This window comes from Moschus berezovskii, chromosome 15 (assembly GCF_049115385.1).
Source record: "Moschus berezovskii isolate FMDL1 chromosome 15, NW_MosBer_1.0, whole genome shotgun sequence".
In the NCBI taxonomy this organism is placed as follows: Eukaryota; Metazoa; Chordata; class Mammalia; order Artiodactyla; family Moschidae; genus Moschus; species Moschus berezovskii.
Window position 1 is genome coordinate 17,657,260 of NC_142474.1, and position 27,610 is coordinate 17,684,869.

Genomic DNA, 27,610 nt, shown 5'->3' on the forward strand with positions numbered 1-27,610 from the left:
AGTACTCAAGGGGGACTTCCCTGGTGGCCCAGTGGTTAAGAATCTGCCTTATAGTGCAGGAAACTTGGGTTTGATCCCTGGTCAGGGAATTGAAGATCCCACATGCCACAGAGCAGCTAGGCCTGCATGCCATAACTACGTGAGCCCTTGCACCATAACTCGAGAGTCTGTGCACCGCAATGGAAGAATCCACATGATCCAGTAAAGATCTTGTGTGCCTCTACTAAGACCCAAGGCAATCAAATAAATAAATATTTTTTAAAAACAGTACTAATGGGAAAGGGGGAATAAATAGAAGTTTGTTAAAATTCATTTGAAATGAAGAGATCAGCAACTTAAAATAATCGTGTGTGTGTGTGTGTGTGTGTGTGTGTATGAGTTTGAGCAAGTTCCAGAAGATGGTGAAGGATAGGGAAGCCTGGCATGCTGTAGTCCATGGGGTGGCAAAGAGTCAGACATGACAGAGTGACCAAACAACCAACATATATATGTGTGTGTGTATTTATATACACGTATATACATACATGTTTATATACACGTATATACATACATGTTTATATACATACATATATTGCTATATATAAAAACCTCCCAGTCAATCAATTCAATTCAGTCGCTCAGTCGTGTCCGACTCTCCGTGACCCCATGAATCACAACACGCCAGGCCTCCCTGTCCATCACCAACTCCCAGAGTTCACTCAAACTCATGTCCACAGAGTCGGTGATGCCATCCAGCCATCTCATTCTCTGTCGTCCCCTTCTCCTACCGCCCCCAACCTTTCCCTCTTCCAGTGAGTCAACTCGTCGCATGAGGTGGCCAAAGTATTGCAGTTTCAGCTTTAGCATCAGTCCTCCCAGTAAGCACAAGCTAAAAATCTATAATAGATACACACCCAAAAAAAGAGAAAGGAATCGAAACATAACCATTAAAGATAATCATCAAATCACAAGGGAAGAGGACAAAAGAAGAAAGGATTAAAAACTACAAAAACAATCCCTAAACAATGAACAAAATGGCAATAAGTACATACCTATCAATAATTATTTTACGTGTAAATGGGCTAAATGCTCCAATCAAAAGACATGAAGTGGATGAATGAGTACGAGAACAAGACCCACATAGACTGCCAGAAGATTCACTTCAGACCTAAAGAAACACAGACTGAAAGTGAAGGAATGGAAAAGTGTTTCATGCAAATGGAAATCAAAAGAAAGCCGGGGTAACAAAGCTGAGTAGTAAGTTAGTCCTGTATTCAAGTTAAACACACTCACGTAACACATTCATTCAGATCATACAAGCCATTTGACTCGCTAAAGGCTGATGAAATCATATACGTAACAGAAAGGTTGAAATCTTTACCCTTCTGTTATTAGAATCCATTTAAGAAGTAAAATGTATCCAGGTCCAATACACTTGATCTGTCTGGTGGTGATTCCTAAATAAAGTTAAAATTTGTGTACCTTGTCATTTCCCCATAGTATTATTCTTAATTGAAAGCAAATAGCTTTAACTTCACACTGTAGATCGGAATGAGTGGACAAAAATTTTATATGGGGTAATGTATTGTTGCTCACATTAATTTAAACATAATTTTCTAGGTGATTAATGATCCTATCCATGGCCACATTGAATTTCACCCTCTCCTCATCCGAATCATCGACACACCTCAATTTCAGCGCCTGCGATACATCAAGCAGTTGGGAGGCGGTTACTATGTTTTTCCCGGAGCTTCACACAATCGATTTGAGCACAGTCTAGGGTAAGAAGCCTCCCTAGTGACTCAAATGGTAAAGCGTCTGCCTGTAATGCGGGAGACCTGGGTTCCATCCCCAGGTCAGGAAGATCCCCTGGAGAAGGAAATGGCAACCCACTCCATACTCTTGCCTGGAAAATTCTGTGGATGGAAGAGCCTGGTAGGCTACAGTTTGTGGGGTTGCAGAGAGTCAGACATGACTGAGTGACTTCATTTTCACTTTAGGGTAAGAAGAATACAAGGAGTTAAAAGTTACGTGATGAATTTAAATTTTTTTTTTAAGTTATGTGAACGTAGTTTCTCCCTCTCTTTCTCTCCAAATATCTTGTATAAATTTAATGCCTTTTTCATCTTAACTAAGCACTTACCATACACCATAGCTGTAGCTTTCACAGTTTGAGGTGTATCATTGAAACTAGCACAAATTTCTTTTTTCCTTCTTCACAGTTTCACAGAAGATCTATTCTTAGGATAGATCTTAGCAACCTCAGCGTAACAATTTTTTTCTATCTTTATTGAGTTGAGAATTTTGACCTTTTTGCTCACTTAAAATGGACATGAGTTTGAGTAAACCCTGGTAGTTGGTGATGGACAGGGAAGCCTGGCATGCTGCAGTCCATGGGGTCGCAAAAGAGTTGGACACGACTGAGCAACTGAACTGAACTACTCACTCACAGGAAGCACTTCTAGGCTTCTCTTTGGCACATATGAACTAGATTTACTACTCTTCCACTTTGGGGCAAAATAAGGGTTACTTGAACATAAGCACTGTGAAATATTGATAATCAGTCTGATAATTGTGCTGGCTGCTAAGTGGCTAATGTGTGGGATACACTGGACAAGAGTCACTCATGATTCGGTCATGATGAAGCAGAAAAGTATGAGATTTCATCATGCTACTCTGAATGGACTGATTTAAAACTTATGAATTGTGTCTTTCTGGAACTTTCCATCTAATATTTTCAGACTATGGGTGACTACTGGTAACTGAAAATGAAAAATGAAACCAATGATAAGGGAAAACTGCTGTGTTACTGTGGTTTTGTTTATTTGTTTAGAAGCATTTTTAATTAGCCAGAACACAAGCATCTACTCAAATCTTTATTCATCATATATACTTACTGAAAAATTGTTCAGTTCAGTCACTCAGTCGTGTCCCGACTCTTTGTGACCCCATAGACTAAAGCACTCCAGGCTTCCCTATCCATCACTAACTCCCGGAGCCAGCTCAAACTCACGTCTGTTGAGTTGGTGATGCCATCCAACTATCTCATTCTGTGTTATCCCCTTCTCCTCCTGCCTTCAATCTTTTCAAGCATCAGGGTCTTTTCTAGTGAGTCAGTTGTTCGCATCAGGTTTCCAAAGTATTATTAGAAAAATTGTTAGACCATACCAAACTGATAAGGTAGCAACTGTTTCTATTCTTGTGGAGCTCAGAGTTTAGGGGACAAGAAAGGTATTTATTCATTCAGCTTTCAGGTAGAAATGCTAAAAGTGTATTTAACATTTGTTGGGCACCGTATCTTCAATCTATGTTGTAAACGTTACAATGCCAGAAGTTTGCTTTTTTAAAAAATGGGATAAAATAAACAGAATATAAAATTTACCTTCCTAACCATTTTTAAGTTTGCAGTTCAATAATGTTAAATATGTCCACATTATTGTGCAACCAATCTCCAAAACATTTTCATCTTGCAAAATTGAAACTCTATATCCGTTGAATAGCAAGTTCCCATTTCTCTTCTCCCCAGTGCCCCAGTAACCACTGTCCTCCTTTCTGTTCTGGTGAATTTGACCATTCGAGGTACCTCATTACAGCTTCCCAGGTGGATCAGTGGTAAAGAATCCACTTGCCAATGCAGGAGATGCAAGAAACTTGGTTTAGATCGCTGAGTCGGGAAGACTCCCTGAAATATGAAATGGCAACCTACTGCAGTACTTTTTGCCTGGAGAATATCATGGACAGAGGAGCCTGGTGGGCTACAGTCATATAAGTGATTTCATAGAATATTTGTCATTCTGTAATTGGCTTATTTCACTTAGCATAATTTCCCCAAGTCACTCATGATGGAGCATGTGTCAGAATATCCTTACTTTGCTCAGTTAAAAACTGCTGATAGGTTACTCTAAGTGACAAACATTGGGAAATTTTTATTATGTATGTACAGAATTTGTACTTACAAGTACTTGCTTAATTGGGAATTAACTCTTATCCTAAAATTGGCCAAAATGGGGTTCTTTTGACATTCCAAAATTAATTTTTTTTCATGTGCAGCTAGAAAAAGCCAACTTGACAAAACATCTTTTCAAAATTCTGAACTTAAAGAAACAGAAGTCTTTCTGGGAGCATTTGCATTTCTCTTCCTGTATCTTAAAGATATAAAAGTTCTACCTGATCTTCTTAGGCATCCCCCCACCCCCACTGTGTTCTGAGATCTTGGTTTCTGCTACCCAAAAGATAGTTACATGGTATACATTTGGCATGCAGTCAGATAGACTGGGAAGTCTGTTTGTCTGGCTGTGGCAACTCTCAGGAGAATTTGTTATAAAGGATCTTTTTCATCTTAACCTTCATTACATCCTCCTATACACCAAAGGACTTTACTCTCTTAGGCTGTTTTGGGAAATAGATTTCTAAATCTTATGAAGTCTGCATCCTTTGCACTCTCTTGTGGGGACGCCTCTTGCATTTTATTGGTTTGAGTCACTGTTAAGATACTACTTGTCAGTGACCGGACAATGGATCCTTAAAAGTGGAGAAACTTGGTAAATTGGTAAATTTTTTAGAGAGCTTTCATTATAAAGAGCTGTTTTATTGTTACCTATGAAAAAATTTAGAAGATGGATAGTATATAAAACAGCTACGCCATCAGTTTGGAACAGACAAAAATAAACAAATTTGGGAAGCCTTATTTTGTAGTGTCCATTTAGGGTTCCCTGACAGATGCTAATAAAAACATTAGGTTAATTAATGTTAATTAGATTGATTAATAGAGAAAAAAGCTGAGAGGAGAGTGAAGAGACTTCTTCCCAAGAAGGTGAAAAATTTAAAGGAATTTGTCCCAACAGGATAAAAATCTTTAGATTTTATTAAGAAATTAGATATTTAAAATGGATATTAATGGGATTAAAAGAAAGGTTTTTATTCAATACTATGTAAGGTTGGATGGGCCATGGGAACCTTCTGTTGGTGCCCAATATTAAAGGGCCCCAAACAAGTCCATTCTTTTTACCTTAGTTTAGTATATATATTTAAGTATACATTTAAAATATTTATGTATATATTTAGAAGGCTGGAAGAAAATTACACTGAGACACCTGATCAATAATTGTTGGGACAACAGTTAAGCCAATTAATCAAGTTAAAGGTATTTTTTTAAAAAGACCTGAGTCCCTTAGTTATCCTCCTCTCTGGAGACCCCAGAGCCTTTATATAAAAATAGATAAAATGACCAGAGAATAAAAAGGCAAGTTTCTAGAACCCCTTGTAAGACCATAGCTTGTTGATGGTTAAAGTTAATGGTGTAAGAGTTGATAGGATTGAGATGACAGTTTATTAAAATAGGTATATTTAAGTGGGTTTAATATAATATGTTTATAGCTCTTTTTCCTAACTATATTGTGTGTAGACATTATGTCTCCCTGGGGAATGCTTCTCCTGCCTGGTATTATAAGACAGGATATATAAATCCACCCCTCATAAAATATTAAATATATAAAAAATTCCAAAACAACCCAATAGTATTACCTGAACTTACACAATATAGTGTAAAAGTAAGGGGTAATATTCATAAGCTAGTAATAATCAAAGAAAGGGTAGTTGGGGAAATCAGTCTTTTAATATTATTCAGGCAGCAGACCAGTTCTTTGGGGAATTAAAATCAACTCTCTCTGTCTTGCAAATCTCTACAAGTCAGAAATATAAAACAGCCTACAAGGACCAGAAATATAATACAGGCTATTACAGAAATGTAATACAGCCTGTAAGCTCAGTCAGGTAGATTCTGAAACAAAAAGAGAAGAAGAGAGCTTTTTGCACTCAAACTGCTGAGAAGGGTCCATAACCCATAGTCTGATTCACAGCCTCCTTAGGGATTTATCGTGGGCAAATACACATCTTAACAGTCACTCATCTTTCAAACAGAAAAATAACTTTTTCTTTTTCGTTTTTGTTTTGTTCCTTCCTACTCCGCAGCGTGGGGTATCTAGCAGGATGTCTAGTTCGTGAACTCAGTGAAAAACAACCAGAGCTGCAGATAAGTGAACGAGATATCCTCTGTGTTCAGATCGCTGGTCTTTGTCACGATCTTGGTAAGCAGTTCAAAGAGCCAGAGTTCTAGTGTAAAATCACCTGTCACCTCTCTCTGAAATACAACTAAGAGCAACATGAAAGTTGTGTTCTAATTCTTTAGTTAACATTAATGTAAATTTGCCATTGCTTCTTCCTAGAATGGTGCATAAGCCCAAAGCATTGCTTTCTTTCCTTTTTTTTTTTTTTTAAAGAATCTTTCAATGAATTTCCCACGTTGCACCCTTCATTGCAGGTTATATGAAAGGACATTCTAATAGTGATTTTTTTTCTTACTACTGTGTGTTGTAATGTTGTAGATTTGATTTTTCCTTTATCTTTACTGAATAAAATTACTATTTCCCTTCAGTTGCTTTGTGAAATATATTCTTATCACACCTAGAATACATAATCTGCTGTAGCAGATTAACAGCAGATTTAGAGAATTTGTGACCTATACTTACAACCTCAGTCTTCGGCCACTTAAATCCAAGTAAAAGAATATCATCTTTCTCCAGAGACAAAGAGAAAAAAGAATGTTCTCTTTTATCACAGGAGCTTTTTCCTCTCTCCTTGTAATTTATTTCTACTTACTGGAGTAATCTATGGATTTCCCAGGCAGCGCAGTGGTAAAGAATCTGCCTGCTAATGCAGGAGACGCAAGAGACATGGGTTCAATCCCTGGGTCAGGAAGATCCCCTGGAGTAGGAAATGGCAACCCACTCCAGTTTTCTTGCCTGGAAAATTACATGGACAGGGGAGCCTGGCTGCAGTCCATGGGGTCACAAAGACTCAGACACTGAGTACACAACACACACATTGAGGATCCTAAGAGTTTGCATATGCCCTCGGTGCAGAGAAGGGGAGGTTTTTGCGTTTCATTATGGAGAAGGCAATGGCAAGCCACTCCAGTACTATTGCCTAGAAAATCCCATGGATGGAGGAGCCTGGTAGGCTGCAGTCCTTGGGGTCGCTAAGGGTCGGACACGACTGAGCGACTTCACTTTCACTTTTCACTTTCACACATTGGAGAAGGAAATGGCAACCCACTCCAGTGTTCTTGCCTGGAGAATCCCAGGGACGGGGGAGCCTGGTGGGCTTCCGTCTATGGGGTCACACAGAGTCGGACACGACTGAAGTGACTCAGCAGCAGCAGCAGCAGCAGTCAGATAATTAAAGGCATAGGGCAGTCTTTTCAGCACGTTCCCTTGGAGATTTCAGTAGGACCATTCTTGGTATTTTGAGAGGGAGCTTTTGGGAATCTTTTACCAATCCCCAGGAGTCTAAACTCTGCAGTAACAAGCCTTTATTTATGTACTGAAACATGCAAAAAAGGCCTGGGGCTGGTCCAAGTGAGCTCCCTCTCCCATCTAACAAGGAAGTGTAGGGGGAATTTGTTCCAGGACCCCCTCCGGATACAAAAAGAAAAACCGTAAAAGCCCAATGCTCAAGTCCCTTATATAAAATTTGTATATAACCCATACACATCCTCTCCTTTGTATAGAGATTTAAATCAATTAATCTAGGATTAAATCAATTCTAGATTACTGTTAATACCAATAATATGTAAATAACTGCCAGCAAACTTGGCAAAGTTTTGCTTTTTGGAAATTCCTGAAACTTTTTTTTCCCCCAAATATTTTCTGTCCAAGGTTGATTGAATCTGTGAATGCAGAGGGCCAAGTTTAACTCCTTCAGAAATTCTGATGATTTCAGATTTGTGCCTCAGCAAAGTTTCATGTTAGTAGATGTTGTAGAATGTTAAGGTCACTTATGAATAAGATGAAGTAGTTATCTCCACTTTTGATTGCCCATATCATCAATAAAAACAAAGATAAGCCCTGATATGTGTATATTTATTCTAAAATAAAGTACATACATTATAAAATTTACCTAAAAAGATGTTTTTAAGGGTTCAGAGTAATAAAGTTCTAATGATTTCCTGACCCTAGTAGATTGTCTTAAAACTGCTTTTCTAACACTACCAATATGTAATCTAAAGAAGCCAAAAGTTTTTGTCATTAACATTCCTTTAGTTACACAAAACTGTCCTTTCATTAAGTTTATGTAAACTCTGGTGACTCAGAGACCCCTCAATGGAGACTTTACATTCTTGTATTGTTCTGCTTCCTGTTCTCTTATTTTAGAAAATAGGAAGGAAAAATTTGTTCCTTTTTGTGGTTATTTATAAATTATTAATTTCCATTGATATTCAATTTAACTAAAAAAATTTCCTTTCCACCAATTTACAAACAGTTTTCATGTTCTAAGACAGCTTTTGTTTTTAAGGTCATGGGCCATTTTCTCATATGTTTGATGGAAGATTTATTCCACTTGCTCGACCAGAGATGAAATGGACGGTATGTATCCATGTATTCAATATTTAGTAAAATAAAGACTAAGCAGTGACTATTGTGTTACAGTATACTTCCTGTTACAGTTTTTCAGAGTGTTGCTTTCATTTGATCCTCACAGCAGTCTCTAAGGAAGAAATCATTATCTCCATTTTTGTAAGTGTAAGTTCAGTTCAGTTCAGTCGCTCAGTCGTGTCCAACTCTTTGCGACCCCATGAATCACAGCACGTCAGGCCTCCCTGTCCATCAACCAACCCCCGGAGTTCACTCAAACTCATGTCCATCGAGTCGGTGATGCCATCCAGCCATCTCATTCTCTGTCGTCCCCTTCTCCTCCTGCCTCCAATCCCTCCCAGCATCAGAGTCTTTTCCAGTGAGTCAACTCTTCGCATGAGGTGGCCAAAATATTGGAGTTTCAATGTAAAGGAACTCGAAACTCAGAGGTGTACTGATGCACCAAAAATCACAAAGCCTGTGAAATGATAGAGTCAGCACTAGAAAACCAGGTTTCCTAGCAACTAATTTAATGCTCTTTCTACTCTGTCATACTAGTATAAAATAAAAAAATCAAAGGCTGACTCTGGCTTTGATTCATTTTGTGTGACCATAAAGTAAGGAATACCAACTAAGTTCTTTGTATAATTACAGATTTGCAGGTAGCTAACCCATTTTTCGGGCTTCCCTGGTGGCTCAGAGGTTAAAGCATCTGCCTCCAATGCGGGAGACCCGGGTTCGATCCCTGGGTCGGGAAGATCCCCTGGAGAAGGAAACGGTAACCCACTCCAGTATTCTTGCCTGGAGAATCCCATGGACGGAGAAGCCTGGTAGGCTACAGTCCACGGGGTCGCAAAGAGTCGGACACGACTGAGCGACGGAACGGAACGGAACCCATTTTTCGGGTGTTCATTGGAAGCACTGATGCTAAAGCTGAAACTGCAGTACTTTGGCCACCTCATGCGACAAATTGACTCACTGGAAAAGACTCTGATGCTGGGAAAGGTTGGGGGCAGGAGGAGAAGGGGACGGCGGAGAATGAGATGGCTGGATGGCATCACCGACTTTGTGGACATGAGTTTGAGTGAACTCCGGGAGTTGGTGATGGACAGGGAGGCCTGGCGTGCTGTGATTCATGGGGTCACGGAGAGTTGGACACGACTGAGCGACTGAACTGAACTGAACTGACTGAACCCATTTTTCTGGAATCAGTTTTTGAGAAGTAAAGTTGGGTCATCTTCCATTTTTGGCCGCACTATATTTGGGGCAGAAGAAGTTATCAATATGTACTGAAAACTTCTTACATGTCAACCACTATTTATTCTCTCATTTTTCGAAAGGTATATTTCATCTTAAATATGTTGTCCAGATCTTCATTGTATAGTTCAGTGAGTTTTGAGAAGTGTATTCATCCATACAGCCACTACTCAAGTTGAGATGTACAATATTTTCATCTTCCTGGAAAATTCCTGTGTGACCCTTTCTAGTCAGTTCCTACTCTCCCCATGATCATCACCTTCGTTTAGACAGGCAGAACAAATCTGTTTATAAAAATTAGAAGGTGATGATGATGGGGAGAGTAGGAACTGACTAGAAAGGGTCACACAGGAATTTTCTAGACTTGAAAATGGAGAAGGAAATGGCACCCCACTCCAGTACTCTTGCCTGGAAAATCCCATGGATGGAGGAGCCTGGAAGGCTGCAGTTCATAGGGTCGCTGAGGGTTGGACACGACTGAGTGACTTCACTTTCACTTTTCACTTTCATGCATTGGAGAAGGAAATGGCAACCCACTCCAGTGTTCTTGCCTGGAGAATCCCAGGTATGGGGGAGCCTGGTGGGCTGCCGTCTATGGGGTCGCACAGAGTCAGACACGACTGAAGTGACTTAGCAGCAGCAGACTCAATATAAGTAGAATCCTATAATAGGTACTGTTTTGTCCTGTTATATTCATGCAGTAAATTGTCCCTATTCACTGCCCATTGTATGAATAAGTCACTGTTTATCTTTTCTCCTTTTGTAGAATTTGGGTTGTTTTCAGTTTGGGGCTATTACAAATAAGGATGTTGTACGTACACGACTTTTGTGGAAAATATTCTTGCCTGGAGAATCCTGGGGATGGGGGAGCCTGGTGGGCTGCCGTCTATGGGGTTGCACAGAGTCAGGCACGACTTAAGCAACTTAGCAGCAGCAGCAGTGGCGTGTTAACTTCCATTTCCTGTACTTTGTCACTGATAAATCATCTTTTGTAAAGAGATTTTCCATTTACCCATTAAAAAAATTGAATATTTACCTTTTAGTTATCAATTTGAATAAATATATATATATAGTCAGATACATGTATTATGGATATTTTTTCTCTCCTCTCTGACTTACCAATTACCAGTTCATTTCTTTAGGATTTTTTTTTGTATGTGGACCACTTTTAAAGTCTTTATTGAATTTGTTATAATATTGCTTCCATTTTATGGATTTTAGGGTTTTTTTGTTTTTTGGCCACAAGGCCTGTGGGATTTCTGATGAGGGATTGAGCCCACACACCTTGCACTGGAAGGCAGTCTTAACCACTGTACTGCCAGGAAAGTCTTAGTTCATTTCTTTAACAAAAGTGGCTTTTGAGAAAGAAAATTTAAAATTTTGATGAAGTATTCTGGTTCTTCCACCTAGTAAAAAGAATAGTTTCTTTCCAGTTCTGCTGTCCTGCTGCTGCTGCTGCTAAGTCACTTCAGTCGTGTCCGACTCTGTGTGACCCCATAGACGGAAGCCCACAAGGCTCTCCCGTCCCTGAGATTCTCCAGGCAAGAACACTGGAGTGGGTTGCCATTTCCTTCTCCAATGTGTGAAAGTGAAAAGTGAAAGTGAAGTCGCTCAGTCGCATCCGACCCTTAGCGACCCCATGGACTTCAGCCCACCAGGCTCCTCCATCCGTGGGATTTTCTAGGCAAGAGTACTGGAGTGGCTTGCCATTGCCTTCTCCGTCTGCTGTCCTAGGGCCTCCTAAAAGCCATAAAAGAACTGGCATGTTGCCCACAACAAAAAAAGAACTGGAATGTTTCTCTTCCAAGTGTTTAGTTCCCTCTAACATCTGCCTGCTTTTGGTGGTAATCCAATACCTTCAGGAAGTTCAGTACAGTTCCGTTTAGTCACTCAGTCGTGTCAGACTCTGCGACCCCATGGATTGTGCCTCCATGGATTGCACCAGGCCTCCCTGTCCATCACCAACTCCCGGAGTTTATTCAGGCTCACGTCCATAGAGTTGGTGATGCCATCCAACCAACTCATCCTCTGTCGTCCCCTTCTCTTCTCAACTTCAGTCTTTCCCAGTGAGTCAGCTCTTCGCATCAGGTGGCCAAAATATTGTAGTTTCAGCTTCAGCATCAGTCCTTCCAATGAATATTCAGGACTGATTTGCTTTAGGATAGACTGGTTGGATCTCCTTGTCATCCAAGGGACTCTTCTCCAACATGATAGTTCAAAAGCATCGATTCTTTGGGGCTCAACTTTCTTCATAGTCCAACTTGTTGCAGGAAGGGACCCCTTCCCTGGTGGCTCAGAGGTTAGAGCGTCTGCCTGCAGTGCGGGAGACCCAGGTTCGATTCCTGGGTCAGGAAGATCCCCTGGAGAAGGAAATGGCAACCCACTCCAGTATTCTTGCCTGGGAAATCCCATGGACGTAGGAGCCTGGTGGCCTATAGTCCACGGGGTCGCAAAGAGTTGGACACGACTGAGCAACTTCACTTTTCACTTTCCAGGGCCCGAAACTGGGCTCTTGTCTAACACTCGGAAATGAATTGTCCGAGGAGACACCTGCTGACAAAGCAAGAGATTTTATTGGGAAAGGGCACCCGGGTAGAGAGCAGTAGGGTAAGGGAACCCAGGAGAACAGCTCTGCCACATGGCTTGCAGTCTCGGGTTTTATGGTGATAGGATTAGTTTCCAGGTTGTCCTTAGCCAGTCATTCTGATTCAGAGTCCTTCCTGGTGGTGCACACCTTGTTCAGCAAAGATGGGTGCCAGGAAGAAGGATGCTTGGAGGTAGTCAGACAGGTGGTGTCTCCTTTTGACCTTTCCCGAACTCTTCCAGTTGGTGGAGGCTTATTAGTTCCATGTTCCTTAACAGGACCTCCTGTCGTAAAACAACTCATGCAAATGGTTACTATGGTGCCTGGCCAGAGTGGGTGGTTTCAATCAGTGTGCTTCCCCTACAAACTCTCACATCCATACATGACTACTGGATAAACTATAGCTTTGACTGGACGGACCTTTGTTGACTAAGTGATGTCTCTGCTTTTTAATATGCTGTCTCATTGGTCAGGAAGTTATCCAGAGTTAATAGTTATTTTCCAGCAGGGTCAATTTAAATAGGATCTACTTAGCCATTCCCAAGTCTTTTTCTTTAAATATTTTGCCTTTCACATGCAAGTCCTTACCTCATGGGAACTTATTTCTCTGCATATGCATGGTAGAAATCTGACTTCTTTTTTATATTTTTTAATTTTTTAATAATTTTTTATTAGAAAACTGAAATTTGCAATGTGTTTATCCGTTCCGTTCCGTCGCTCAGTCGTGTCCGACTCTATGCGACCCGTGGACTGTAGCCTACCAGGCTTCTCCGTCCATGGGATTCTCCAGGCAAGAATACAGGAGTGGGTTACCGTTTCCTTCTCCAGGGGATCTTCCCGACCTAGGGATCGAACCCGGGTCTCCTGGATTGGAGGCAGACGCTTTAACCTCTGAGCCACCAGGGAAGCCCCACTCACTAAGTACATGGCATTTAAAAATAACATCATTACAGAAAGATAACAAAAATACAGTCTTAAAACCTATGGGATATGGAAAACATTATCCACTGAGGCCTTAAATGTAGTAGACTTTACATAAAAAGGAAAAGCAATGAGTCTACAAGTATACAGCCAGTTTAAGAAGTTAACAAGATAAACAGAATAATCATGAAGAAAAGAAAACACCTAATATATATCAAGTATTAATGCAATAAAAATGAAAATAAAATTGAGAGGCTCAACAGAGTCAAAGCTGCCTTAAAAAGCTTCTCTAAAAAGGGAAACATCAGGTGACAATAATCAACAAGAAAAATCTTGCAAATAAACAATATTCAAAATGGGAATCATAGAAGCATTAAGAATATAAATAATAGAAACAACTTTATGCCTATACATTCGAAGATTAGGGATTGGGGGCGGGAGGAGATGGGGACGACAGAGAATGAGATGGCTGGATGGCATCACCAACTCGATGGACATGAGTTTGAGTGAATTCCGGGAGTTGATGATGGACAGGGAGGCCTGGCGTGCTGTGATTCTTGGGGTCGCAAAGGATCGGACACGACTGAGCAACTGAACTGAACTGAATACGGAGTTACGTCTTTATAAATTCCATACATATGCGTTAGTATACTGTATTTTAGTATACTGAGTTTTTCTTTCTGGCTTATTTCACTCTGTTACTGGGCTCCAGTTTCATCCACCTAATTCAAACGTGTTCTTTTTAATTACTGAGTAATATTCCATTGTGTATATGTACCACAGCTTTCTTATCCATTCACGTGCAGATGGACATCTAGGTTGTTTCCATGTCCTGGCTATTATAAACAGTGCAGCGATGAACATTGGAGTATATGTCTCTTTCAGTTCTGGTTTCCTCGGTGTGTGTATGCCCAGCAGTGGGATTTCTGGGTCATATGGCAGTTCTATTTCCAGTTTTTTACGGAATCTCCACACTGTTCTCCATAGTGGCTGTACTAGTTTGCATTCTCACCAACAGTGTAAGAGGGTTCCCTTTTCTCCACACCCTCTCCAGCATTTCTGATTTTTCATGATTTCTTTCATGATTTTTTCATGATTTCATGATTTTTTTTTAATATGGATAATTATTTATTGAATTTTCCCACTGATCTGCAATCTAATGCTCTACATTGTCCCCACTGATTCTATAATACCAACCCCAACATTTTTTGAACTTTCTGTATATGATGAATCTTCCTGGATTCTATTCCATTCCACACTTCCGTAGTTGTCACTACTTTATAGTAAGTCTTGATAGTTGGTAGGACAGCTGTCCATACCTTGTTCTTTTATTAGCTATCTTTGGCCTTTTGTTCTTCTATTATAAATGTTGTAATTTTCTCCATAAAGATTTTATACGTCTTTTGTTGTGTTTACTCCTAAGTTGCTTATAATTTTAGTCATTATTGTCTGTGCTATCTTTGTGAAACTTAAAGTTTTCTGTGTGTATAAATTTTTTTCTGATCCATTTTAAAATATGTTGTAGGAAGGCTCCTTTATTCCTATATGCATCAGTGGGTATTTCCTAAAAATAAGAACATTCTCTTATATAACCTCAGTACATTTATCAAAATCAGGAAATTAATATTGATGTAATACTGTTATCTAACTTACAGACTTTCAGAGATCATCAGCTATCCATAGAAAAGCGGGAAGAAAACCTTTTTTGGTTCTGATTCATCTATATGTTATACTTAGTTGTCATTTCTCATTAGTTTCTTTTGATCTACAACAATTCTTCAATCCTGTCTTTCATGACTTTGTCATCTTTTGAAGTATACAAGCAAATTATTTTGTGGAATGTTCCTCAATTTGAGTTTTGGTTTTTGGTTTTCTCATACTGTCAGACTATTTTTGGCAAAATGCCACATAGTGATCTTAGTGTGTTCCATCAGAGGCACATGAAGTCTAAAGCCATTACTGGTAATATTAACCTAAATCACTTGATTAAGGCAATGGCTGCCAAATTTCCCCACTATGAACTTACTCTTTTTCCTCTATATAATTAGTATATACCTTGATTCAGTTAAAAATAAAAAATAGATATAGGACCATTCAGGGTTGTGTTTTCATCTTTCTTGAATTTGTTTTTGCTAGGAACTGTGATAGAGCAGTTCTTAGCAAAGGTCTGTCCTATCACAGTTCTTAGACAAGCAAAGGCCCTCCAGGGGGCCATTTGATCTTTATAACAATTACGAATGAGTGACCAGAGACTATGAGTAAAATGAGTCTATATTTGGAGATTCCAGCCCAGATCTTGACTTCAGATCTCTGGAACACCCCACCACCTTTTTTTTTTTTTGCTTCCAAGTTTGGAATTACCCCTTTTCACCACTAGATGGAAGTGCTAATAGAACTTGTAGCTTCACAAATTCCAAAGCTGATGATATTATAGAACTAAATTTTATAGGAATATTCATTAAAATGGTATTCTACTGGGAATTTCCTGGCAGTCCAGTGGTTAGGACTTGGCACTTGCACTGCAAGGGCCTATGTTTGATCTCTGGTCAGGTAACTAAGATTCTGCAAACCATGAAGCTCATCAAAAACAAACAAAAACAAAAAGGTATTCTATCCTTATAATCTGGTAATATTCAGCTGTGTTCTAGAATACGTATGTATTATAAATGATTACATCTCATTAAATATATTTATGAAATATTGATGCACCTGGATTATAAAGTTTTGTAGACTGGTGAAATATAGACAAATTTGACAGATTTTTAAAAATATCTGTAAGACTGTAGTTGAAAACTAGATCATTACTGTGCATTAGAACTTTATCTCTGAATTACCAGGGAGCCAAGAGTAATTTGAATAAGCAGGGGTCCCTGATGGACTGGAGTCTGTAACAGACCATACTGCTGACTTTTCCTAGCATGAGCAGGGCTCAGTTATGATGTTTGAGCACCTCATCAATTCTAATGGACTCCGAGATGTCATGAAACACTATGGTCTTATCCCTGAAGAAGATATTTTGTTTATCAAGGAACAAATTACAGGACCACCTGAATCACCCATCAAAGATTCTTCAAAGGTAAGTTTGTGTACAACCTAATTTGAACCGACTGGTTCTTTTCATCTAGTCTTTTCTTGGTTCCTTCAGATCTGTATTTGAAGGGTTGACATTATGCTATTTTAGGAAACTGATAAAATATGTGATACATTTCTACTGTTTAGTGCAAAAAATAAAAGGCTTATATAGTTCTTCCAGCTCTTAACTGAGTTCTTTAGAAGTTATCCCCCAAATTAAAATATACATATTAATATTTTTAATGAATATGTATGCAGAATTTTATATAGAAGCCTAAAGTAACTTAGTTCTGAAAGTATGTGTCTTGTTTACCCATTAAAATTAATGTTTGAATTATTTAGATATGTGAAGACCTAGAAAAAAGTTGATAAGTTCAGAGGGAAGTATGATTTGTTTCCTTTTTGATCTTTTTTCTTTTAATTAGGAAAAAGAATTTCCCTTTGTGTTTTTTAGTCTTTTTTTCCTTAAAATACACAAATCTACTTGTAAGGTGTAAGATAAATAGGAGGAATTTATAGCAAATATCCTGTTTCCAAAAAACAGAGTTTCTAGGAATTCCCTGGCGGTCCAGTGGTTGGGACTCTGGCGCTTTTACTGCCAAGGGCCCAGGTTCCATCCCTGGTTGGGAAACTAGGATCCCAAGGATCACTCAGCGCAGCCAGAAAAAAAAACAGAGCTCCAAGAATTTTCACTCCTGAATTTAAGCATTCGAATATAAGGAACATTCTTACTAGTTTATAAATAGATCTTAATATTTTTTAATATCTTTTAAACCAAGAAAACAAGAAAGCTTGTTGGTTATCTAAGTGTAATAGAGTTAGGGTCCTTCCAAAGGCACTAGGTTTAGTATTAACAGGATATCATACTTTAGCATTTCTAGCATTTCTTTCCCTTTTCTGCTAATTTAAAAATTAAGTGAAGAAAAAAAGAGTAGAACCTTCTTACTTACCTAACGTTTCCATTCAAATACCTGTTTATAATTTTCAGATTAATACACTTGCTTTGCTTATAAATAGATTTATCTCCTGTTCTATAACTTTCAGTGGGTTTTCTTCTCTTCCAGTGGCTCTATAAAGGGCGTCCTAAAGAAAAAAGCTTCCTTTATGAGATAGTGGCCAATAAAAGAAATGGCATTGATGTGGACAAATGGGATTATTTTGCCAGGTATGCAGTGAACACTTCAGAAAAATTGATTAAAAATCTTGTATACTTTAAATAGATACAATTTTTATTTGAGTAAATAAGCAAGCAAAATAAAACCCTTATATAAATTTAGTATTGATATTTAAGGTACGGTTTCCTTTGCTGAAAAATTTCATCTTTCTGCTTGGGAATCTCTCCAGGGACTGCCATCATCTTGGAATCCAAAATAGCTTTGATTACAAGCGCTTTCTTAAGTTTGCCCGTGTCTGTGAAGTAGATAATATGAAGCATATTTGTACTAGAGAAAAGGTAAGCTATGTCAGAGGACAATAAGGAAGGTGTGATTCTTAGCTTGAAGTCTAGAAATACCCTTTCAGTAATTTGGAAAAATCACTACCTGGTAAATTGTCTATCTCTTTACTTCGTGCTTAGCATTTGTAAGTATTTTAAAGCTCTTTTCACTTCTCCTGTATGGTCTGCTGTCTACAGTAGACATTTACTGAGTCTTGTTCTCAGCACTGTTTTAAGTGCTTTAGAGAATTAACTCAATCCTCACAATCCTGTAAGAGAAATACTATTATTTTCCCATTTAACAGATAAGCAGATTGAAGCACAAAGAAAGCATGCAGTTAATGGCAGAACTGGAGTTTCAGTCCAGGAAGTTTGGCTTGAGTCTTGTCCTTAATAACTATATTGTGTGTTTCATAGTAGTTATAATCCTATAATCATTAGTTCCCTGCTAGGTTAGTCATATAACTAAAGAATATAACAGTACTATACTATACAAAGTCTTTTGAGAATGAAGACTAGAAGAATAATAATACCTAATTTCTAGAATTATTGGGAAATTTTAAAAATATATTTAAGATGCCTAAAACAAAGTGCATCACAGAGTTAAGATGCTCAGTAGATTTTGGTTTACTAAGAGTAAAAGTTGCAGATTCGTAGTATTATGAGTCTTCCTTGCTCTTTCTTGGGAGTCTCAGGGGTTTTGATGAATTTTACCTGTGTCCAGTCTTCTTCTATGCCACCATCCCTTTTTCTTGACTTACATGCTTGTCTACTAACAAGGGAACCTAATCTGATCCTACCTTAATGTTTGTTTCACCTCTTTCTACAGGAGGTTGGAAACCTGTATGACATGTTCCACACACGCAACTGTTTGCACCGCAGAGCTTATCAACACAAAGTTGGCAACATCATTGATACAATGTAAGAAATTTGATTGTTATTTCCCTATAAAATTTTCCATGATGTTTTACTAGAGTGTCATACTTGGGTCAAGTTGAGATTTCTAAATAAATTCAAGTAAAGTTTAAGTGAACAAATCTTTAAAATGGTTCCCTTAAACAAAACAAAAACTAGCATAAAGTGAATTTAGAGGTGAGGAGGTGAATGTTAAAGAGGATAGACTCAAGCAGAGGGGGTTTAGGCTAGACAGGAAGAGGACACCCTGGGATGGCTTAGATCTCCACACAGGTAGTCACTTAGGTACCGGATATTAATCATCGAGGTGAGAAATGAGATGTGGATAATTGACACTCTGAAATTAATGACAAAAATGAATTTTGAAGATTAATGTCTCTCCCTACCCTGTCAATTATCAACATTAGTAGAAAACAGTAAAACCTACAGGAATTTTGGGCTTCCCTCGTAGCTCAGTCAGTGAAGAATCTGCCTGCAATGCAAGATATTCAGATTCAATTCCTGGGTCAGGAAGATCCCCTAGAGAAGGAAATGACAACCCATTCCAGTATCTTGCCTGGAGAATCCCATGGACAGAGGAACCTGGCGGGCAACAGTCTATGGGGTCGCAAGAGTCAGACACAGCTGAGTGACTAAACCACCACCACAGGAATTTTACTTCTCCCTGATCCAGTCAGAACCAAAGCAGAAAAGTACAGCTAGGTCTCTAAGTGACTCAGAGACCTCATGAGGAATTTCCAAAAGTGGGTTATGAGTCAAGTTAATTCTGTGACCCTAAAATAGTTTTAAATGGATCTCTTTTAAGCTTTTACTGTTCATGTTTACATTTGTGTTGAGAAAATTCACTTTTCTACTTTTTTCTTCACCTTTTGTCATGAGCAGACTAGTTAGAATCCTTTCTCCTATTTGTATGGCTGTTACTTTGATAAGAGGTTGTTTTTGTTTGTTTGTTTTCAATGCAGAGACTCAGAGAGATCTAGGAACAGTCTGGTACTGCTTCTTCCTAAATTGATTGGATGAAAATTACTTAATTTCTATGTCTATATAATATAGGTTAATTATACCTGTGTTACTGATAGAAAAATTAAATAAGATGATGTATCTAAAGCTTTGTAGTAATGCCTGCAGCACAGTAAATATGGTAGTCCACAAATCATTGTAGACTTACTTAGCATGGTTGAGATGTAGTTGTCTTTTTTTTTAATTGTAAGTTGCAGGTGTACAATATAGTGATTCACAATTTTTAAAGATTATATTCCGTTATAGCTATTATAAAATATTGACTACATTCCCCATTGTACGGTGTATCTTTGTAGCTTATTTTATACCTAGTAGTTTATACCTCTTACTCCCTCACTGCCCTCTTCCCTCTGCCTACTGATCACCACTAGTTTGTTCTCTATGTCTGAGAAGCAGTTGCCTTTAGAACATTGTGTCTCAAGATTTTGTCTTAAAAGTAGAGAGGTTTCCTAAATTTTAAGTAAAGCATAACGCAAATATTCAAATTTCCTCATAAACATAAATGTTTATAAAATGATCTTTAGGATTACAGATGCCTTCCTCAAAGCAGACCCTCACATAGAGATAACAGGTTCTGCAGGAAGAAAGTATCGCATTTCTACAGCAATTGATGACATGGAAGCCTTCACTAAGCTGACAGGTAAGAAGTAGAAGGTAACATAGGTGGTCCATCTCAGAAACCGTGTAAACTTTCGCTGGATTGCAGATGGGTTATTTTCCAATCATTCCAATGTATTTAGCTTCTGAAGTGATTGTATACTACCGGATTTGAGTTTTATCTCTGCTTTGTACTAACAAGGTAACCTTGATAAAGTTATTTAACCTCTCTGAACCTTGTTTCCTCATCTATAAAGTGGGAGTAATGATACCTAGCATGTAGTTTAGTTGTGATGCTGCAGTGAAGCATATAGCACTTGGAATAGTACTTGGCACACAAGTGCTGTGCAGTGCTTAGTCGCTCAGTCTTGTCGGACTCTGTGGCCCCATGGACTATAGCCTGCCAGGCTCCTCTATCCATGGGGATTCTCCAGGCAAGAATACTGGAGTGGGTTGCCATGCCCTCCTCCAGAGGATCTTCCCAACCCAGGGATTAAACCCAGGTCTTCGACATTGCAGGCAGATTCTTTACTGACTGAGCTACCAGGGAAGTCCAAGAATACTAGAGTGGGTAGCCTATCCCTTCTCCAGGGGATCTTCCTGACCCAGGAATCTAATTGGGGTCTCCTGCATTGCAGGTGGATTCTTTACCAGTTGAGCTACCAGGGTAGCCTAAGTACTCAATATTAATTATTTTTAACTTCTAATACAATTGGGCTTCCCTGGTGGCTCAGTTGGTAAAGAATCCTCCTGCAATGTGGGAGATCTGGGTTTGATCCCTGAGTTGGGAAGATCCCCTGGAGGAGGGAACAGCTACCCACTCCTGTATTCTGGCCTGCAGAATTCCATGGTCTGTATAGTCCATGGGATTACAAAGAGTGGAACACGACTGAGCAACTTACACTTTTATAATATATAATTACACTTTCATAAAACCAGACCAATACCAAAAAGCTGACTTGTCCATTTAACGTAATTTTTGTTGCAAAACAGGATGCCAAAGACATTTCTGTGCACTTCGGCAGAAACAAACTCTGCAACTTAGGCTAGGAAGGAAGAGGGGTGAGGTGTCACAGCTGATTCTTTAATGTGGGAAAGTTTACGATCAGTAAAGCAAAAGATATAAACCAAAAAGTATATACCAGTTAAAAGTTCTTAGTTGCAAATCCTGAAACTGACTCTGCTTAACTAAAAACAAAGTGATAGAATCAGTGAGAAGGCTGGAGTTTCTAAAACGAGAGAATGGCAGAAGCTGAGTGGCCTCACACACAACCAAGATCAGCTTCCATCACTACTAAATTTTTTTTATACAGGTGTAGGCAGTTAATATATGGGCTTCCTTGGTGGCCCACATGGTAAAGACTCTGCCTGCAACGCAGGAGACCCGGGTTCAATCCCTAGGTTGGGAAGATACCCTCAAGAAGGGAATGGCTACCCACTCCAGTATTCTTGCCTGGAGAATTCCATGGACAGAGGAGCCTAGTGGGCTACAGTCAATGGGATGGAAAAGAGTCAGACACCACTGAGCAACTAACACTTTAACCTTCAGGCAATTAATAGAGTCCCCATTACACTTGTAACTTTTTAGGCACTTTCCAATCATACCTAAACTACAGGTTAGAAGTGAAATGGTGATTCTGTGTATCAAATGTCTATACACTGAGAACACTGTGTCCATCAATATTTGCAGTTTATAATGTGACAAGTAAGTTTACTTTCTTCTTGTTAATTCATCTGGGTTGGATTGATGACAAAGTTACTTATAGGGGATAATGCATTTGAATTGTTTCTGGGTTTTGTTTTAATAATGCCATAGTAGGTACACTAGTGTTCCATTGCTTTGTGGCTGGAAATGGAAAAAGAAATTATAAGAGAATTTAAGCAACCTGCAGATAGTTATTTTTAAACTTTTGCTCATACTGAAGCAAATGATGCTGTATTTTAAAAAATCATCTTCAGTCTTCCTCAGAGACCAATCCTAACCATTTGTCCTATAACAGTATGTTACATTTAAATTATCTTTTCAGTTAAAAACAAAAATGAATTTTGGGTTTTATACACTTCTGGGTTAACTGACAAACTGTCAAATATCGTACATCATAATGAGGTCTAAACTGCATGTGACTATACATGGCTCTTGCTCATCATGAACATGGTGACTAGAACACTGAAACTGGCTTTTACCCTGTTCAGTGAGAAGAGTTACTATGCCAAAAATCCCAGAAGAGAAATTAGGTAACATTTTTATGCTTTAACTGTCAGAATATAGGAGAATAAGCATACTGCCTTTCCACTTTTGTCAGTTGAGCCAGGAATCATCTTACTTTTCTTGCATGTTATTCTGAGCAGTCATATGATCCTTATTGTCCTTAATAATAACACAACCTTGAAGGAATAGGATCCCGTGAGCCTTCCTTTCTGTTGTTGCAATTCCAAAAGCAACTCATCTTTATTTTGAAAATCTTCACTTCTTATTTTCAAATTTTTTAGAATTTTTTTTCATGTTTTTGGGACAAGTGTTGAAAATATACAGCAATGTTAACAGAATTTTACAGTTAAAACCAATATACATAAATTCTAGCATTTACTGGACTTGCTTTATCACATATTTCTTGCTTACCATCCCTCTATCCATTTATTAATCTATCTAAAGCTTGATACATTTGAAAGTAAATTCCAGACATCCGTATACCCTAATTCCTGCAGCATGCAGGTTAACTAAAGTTCAGTAACTGTTACACATTTTTTTTCTTTTTATGCAAAATTACATGCAATCTGTATGTTAATAAAAATTGTAAGGTTAACATTTGCTGGACAAATGCAGGACACAGAAAATTATCTTCTCCTTAGAAAGTTCCTTCATGCTCCATCCCAGTCAATACCTGTTCTTAACTCATCTCTAGAAGCAACCACTATTACCTGTCCTAGAGTTTTATAACAGTGGAATCATACAGTATATATTCTTCTGCATAAGGCTTCTTTCACTTATCATTGAGATTTATCCAGATTGCGTATATCAGTAATTCATTCCCTTTTATTGCTGAGTAGTAGTCCATTGTATGAATATGCCACTGTTTCTTTATCTGTTCTCTCTGCTTCCTAAATTCCTATTTCTGATGGATGTTTCAGCTTATCTGGATGCAACTATAGTAAGCATTGCAAAGTTATGACCACTGTCTTCGGTAGTCATTTTCTTACCTTGGTCTTTATTCTGCAATATTCCTAAGCAATAGGTGGACCTTACCCCTTCCTTCCCTTCCTTTGCAAGACCTTACCCCCAAATCCCTTAATTAAATTGGGGCCTTAGAATGTTAAATTCAAAAGAACCTTAGAGATCGTCTGCTTAAAACTCCTCAGATGAGGAAACTAAAGCCAAATGAAAGAAAGCAACTTATCCTAATAAATGGCAAACCTGAGCTCAAGTCTTCTGACCCCCAAGTTGAATGTTGTTTACACTCTTTTAGTGATACTTTAATCATTCAGTTTAATAGACAAGCAGTTTCCCTTTACTTTTGTACATGATTATTTTCTGAAAACATGTATGTGGAACAAATAGGACTCTCATACATGGCCAGTGGGAATGCGGATGGTACAGCCACTTGGAAAAGTTGAGCATTTTCTTTTAAACATATATGTATCCTGTGACCCATTAATCCCTCTTCTGCCTCTCGGCCAATGAAAATTTCAATCCACCCCAAAACCTGTACCTAGTAGAATAAAATGAAAGGCATTAGAAGAGTATCAGTCAAGTTCTTTGGGGTTCGAGGGAAGAAAGAATTACGTCTCTGATTTGGATGCACTGGGGAAGGTTTCATAATTAGGCACTTTTTTGAGATGAACCTCAGAGATTAGATAGGCCTTCAAGAAGTGAGATTCCGTCATGGGGGAAAGCATTTCCCTAATTTAGCTGGGAATAGGGTAGATTAAAGCGTGGATTAGAAAAGTATGGTTTTATTATATTAAAATTGTTTTGTTTTTTAAACTGAGTATAATATGTAAAGAAATAATGAAAACCAGGCTTCCCTGTGGTCCAGTGGTTAAGAATCCTCTTGCCAATGTAGGGGCCATGGGTTTGATACCTGGTCCGGCCGGATTCTTCACACTGTGGGGCAACCAAGTCCATGTGCCACAACTGTTGAAGCCCATGGGCACTAGAGCCCTTGCTCTGCAACAAGAGAAGCCACCACAGGAAAAGCCCAAGCACTACAGCTCGAGAGTAGCCCCTACTTGCCGCAACTAGAGAAAGCCTGTGCACAGCAAGAAAGACCCAGCACGGTGAAAAATAAATACAATGAACATGTTTTTAAAAAATGTTACTGAGTAATGTTTTAAAAAAACATTACTGAGAGGGTAAGGAATCTGTTAACCATGGATTAAGAGGGAAGAACATACATATACATGTAGGTGACATGAATGACATAGGCTGCTAATATTTTGCCAAGAAAGGGCATTTTAATAAAATTCACTTTGCAAAATGCAATGGTTGATTCAATCAAGGATAATGAATGAATGCTAAACCATTGGTTGAAAACTTACTGGGATAATCAGAGCCTCTGAAAATATCACCTTGCAGAAAGATTCATTTATAACAGAGAAAAACCTGGGGACTATTGCCCTAACCAACTTTTGGAACTTGTTAACAAAGCCCATTATGTGACACATAATGTGATGCACTGAGCCAAGCGCATGTAGTGCTCTTAGATGTTATAACACTTGTATAATGTTCTTCATGACAGTGTTTTCCTTGAATCTAGTGGTGAAGAAACAGCAAACAAGTTCAGTCTGGACATTTTACAAAATGACTGTGTGAACTCTTCTAAACTGTCAACATCATGAAAGAAGTTGGAAATACCTAGTTCTAGATGGGAGGAGCCTAGAAAACATGACAACTAATGTCATCCATAATCCTTGATTGGTATCTCTATCCAGCAACAAAAATTTGTAAATTGCATTATTGCAACAATTAAAGAAATTCAAGTACAGATTGTATGTTAGATATCTTTATATCAGTGTTAAATTTCTTGACATGATTGTGATTAAGTTAGAGAATGTTCTTGTTCTTGGGAGGTATATGCTGAAATATTTAGGAGTCAAGAGTCTTGCTCTTTGTAATTTTCAAAAGTTTCCTCCAAAGTTTATATGTGCACACATACAGAGAGCATTTGCATATGTCGAAACAAAACAGTTGATAAATTTTGGTGAAGGGTATTTTATTTTGAAATTTCTGAAATAAAAAGTTTAAAGGAAAAGGAAGAAGGAAACTGAGCTACCTTCTATCATCATGAAATGAAACCTTTAAAAGCTTTTTCTTTTTTTTGACTGTGCCTTTCTTTGCAGGATCTTAGTTCCCCTACCAGGGATCGAACCCAAGCCCCAGCAGTGAAAGTACTGAGTCCTAACTACTGTACCTTCAGGGAACTCCCTTAAAAACTTTTTATTAAGGACATTTACATCACTTAGCTTCATGATTTAGCTACAATAATTAGCATGGCAGTTTTATTTCATCCCTTCACCCCATCAGACCCTGGGCCATTTTGAAGCAGATCTCAGACATAATTTTGTAATTCTTTAAGTTTCTTTCTCTTTTAAAAAGAAAAGCAATAAACTGATATACCCTTTTGTACCCCAAACTCAGTCTCAAGTCATCATCTCCAGTGCAGTCTTAGCTCATCTCTCCCCTTTCCCACTCATCAGGTTATCCTGAAACAAATCTAAGATACTGATTGGAGCACTTTTTACAAAAGTTTTTACAAAAGTTTTTTCACATCTTTATAATAATAGTGTGTCTATGTTTGTAAACCTCTGCTTGAAATCATTTCAGAAGTACAGAAATGTATGAGTCTCTTTAAATCTTGGGTTTTCGTTTGTTTTTTTCATTTTAATATAACTGAAATTTCATCAAATTGGCAGATAACATTTTTCTGGAGATCTTATACTCCACTGATCCCAATCTGGATGATGCACGAACGATTTTAAAGAAAATTGAATCCCGTAATCTATACAAGTTTGTGGGTGAGACTCAGCCCATGATACAAAGAATTAAAAAGGTAAGTTGAAAGGTCCTCTGTCCCCACAAGAGGAAACCATACCCATCACAATACCATGGCTGTATTCTAAGCCCTGTATATTAATACGTTCTCATTTAATCTTCACATCAATCTCTTGAGACCTATCTTGCAGACAAACTGAAGCTATTAAATAACTTGCCTACAGAAGCACACTTAGTGAGCTAGGATTCAAAGTCAAGTCTCATTTACTCCAAACCTTTACTTTCTCAACTCGGAAGTGAGAGGGGGCCTCAAATTTTATCTAGATCCAAAGACCAGAAAATGAATGTAATGGAAAAGGGGCCTCAAAATAAGGCCTCTGCATGAGCTTCTTGAGACTCTAAAGACCTGCTTTTTAACTACTTCCTTCTTTCACGGTTTATCACTTTCTCCCAGATAGTGCTTGCCAGCCTTCCTTAGTTCAGTCATCAGTTCTCTTTCCTGCTTGTTGAAGGGTCTTATCTTTGTCAAAAAACCTGTAACACAAGCTATACTAATAACCACACCCTGCCTCACAATACTTCCTTAGGTCACACTTTACTTCTTGTTTTACTAATAGGTTAATGCCTCATTTTTTTCAGTGTGAAATTCTGTTATGAAAATCACACTGTTGTGATTTGATTAAAAGGTAGCAAACGACTGAGCGACTTCACTTTCACACATTGGAGAAGGAAATGGCAACCCACTCCAGTGTTCTTGCCTGGAGAATCCCAGGGACGGGGGAGCCTGGTGGGCTTCCGTCTATGGGGTCACACAGAGTCGGACACGACTGAAGTGACTTAGCAGCAGTAGCAGGGTATATATTTGTTAGGGAAGTCTCTATCTACGTTTCTTGGTAAAGTGCCATTTTTAGAGAAGAACCCTCTTCGTGGCACAAACACTGTAGGATGAAGAACTGGAGTTCTAACATGAGGAGCCTTGTCTTTTCCAGGAAAACTACGAACGCCTTCCGAAAGAGGTCGCCAGTGCTAAACCCAGTGATGTAGTGCTACGAGCTGAACTGAAGCCTGAAGATTTGATAGTGGATGTAAGTAGTTAGCTCAATAACATGCTAAGCAAAGAATTTATTTAAGGTAAAGCATCACTACCACCCCTGTTATAACAGTAGTACATGTTCATTATAGAAAATCTGGAAAATACAGAAAAAAGATGGGTAGAAGAGAATCACCTATGATATCCCAGAAAAAACTAACATTAGGCAGATTTTTCAAATAACAACCAACTCCAGTATTCTTGCCTGGGAAATTCCATGGACAGAGGAGCCTGGCAGGCTGGGCTAACAGTCCATGGGGTCGCAAAAGTGTCAGGCACAACTGAGGGACTAAGCAACAATGAACAAAATTTTCTTTGACATATTTTTATGTCAATATTA

The 27,610-nt window shown here is 38.5% G+C and overlaps 1 protein-coding gene across 2 annotated transcripts in view; it reads left to right on the plus strand.

Moving 5' to 3' along the window:
* The window catches only part of SAMHD1 (SAM and HD domain containing deoxynucleoside triphosphate triphosphohydrolase 1), a 59,019-nt gene that overhangs the window by 18,959 nt on the left and 12,450 nt on the right, over window positions 1-27,610 (plus strand). For both annotated transcript variants that reach the window (XM_088843807.1, XM_055436928.2), the window contains 10 exons: window positions 1,600-1,760; window positions 5,950-6,065; window positions 8,332-8,402; window positions 16,070-16,228; window positions 17,289-17,389; window positions 17,569-17,677; window positions 18,489-18,580; window positions 20,119-20,234; window positions 26,102-26,238; window positions 27,170-27,265. In XM_088843807.1, coding sequence (XP_088699933.1) covers window positions 1,600-1,760; window positions 5,950-6,065; window positions 8,332-8,402; window positions 16,070-16,228; window positions 17,289-17,389; window positions 17,569-17,677; window positions 18,489-18,580; window positions 20,119-20,234; window positions 26,102-26,238; window positions 27,170-27,265 — 1,158 coding nt within the window. The remainder of the gene's footprint in view (window positions 1-1,599; window positions 1,761-5,949; window positions 6,066-8,331; window positions 8,403-16,069; window positions 16,229-17,288; window positions 17,390-17,568; window positions 17,678-18,488; window positions 18,581-20,118; window positions 20,235-26,101; window positions 26,239-27,169; window positions 27,266-27,610) is intronic.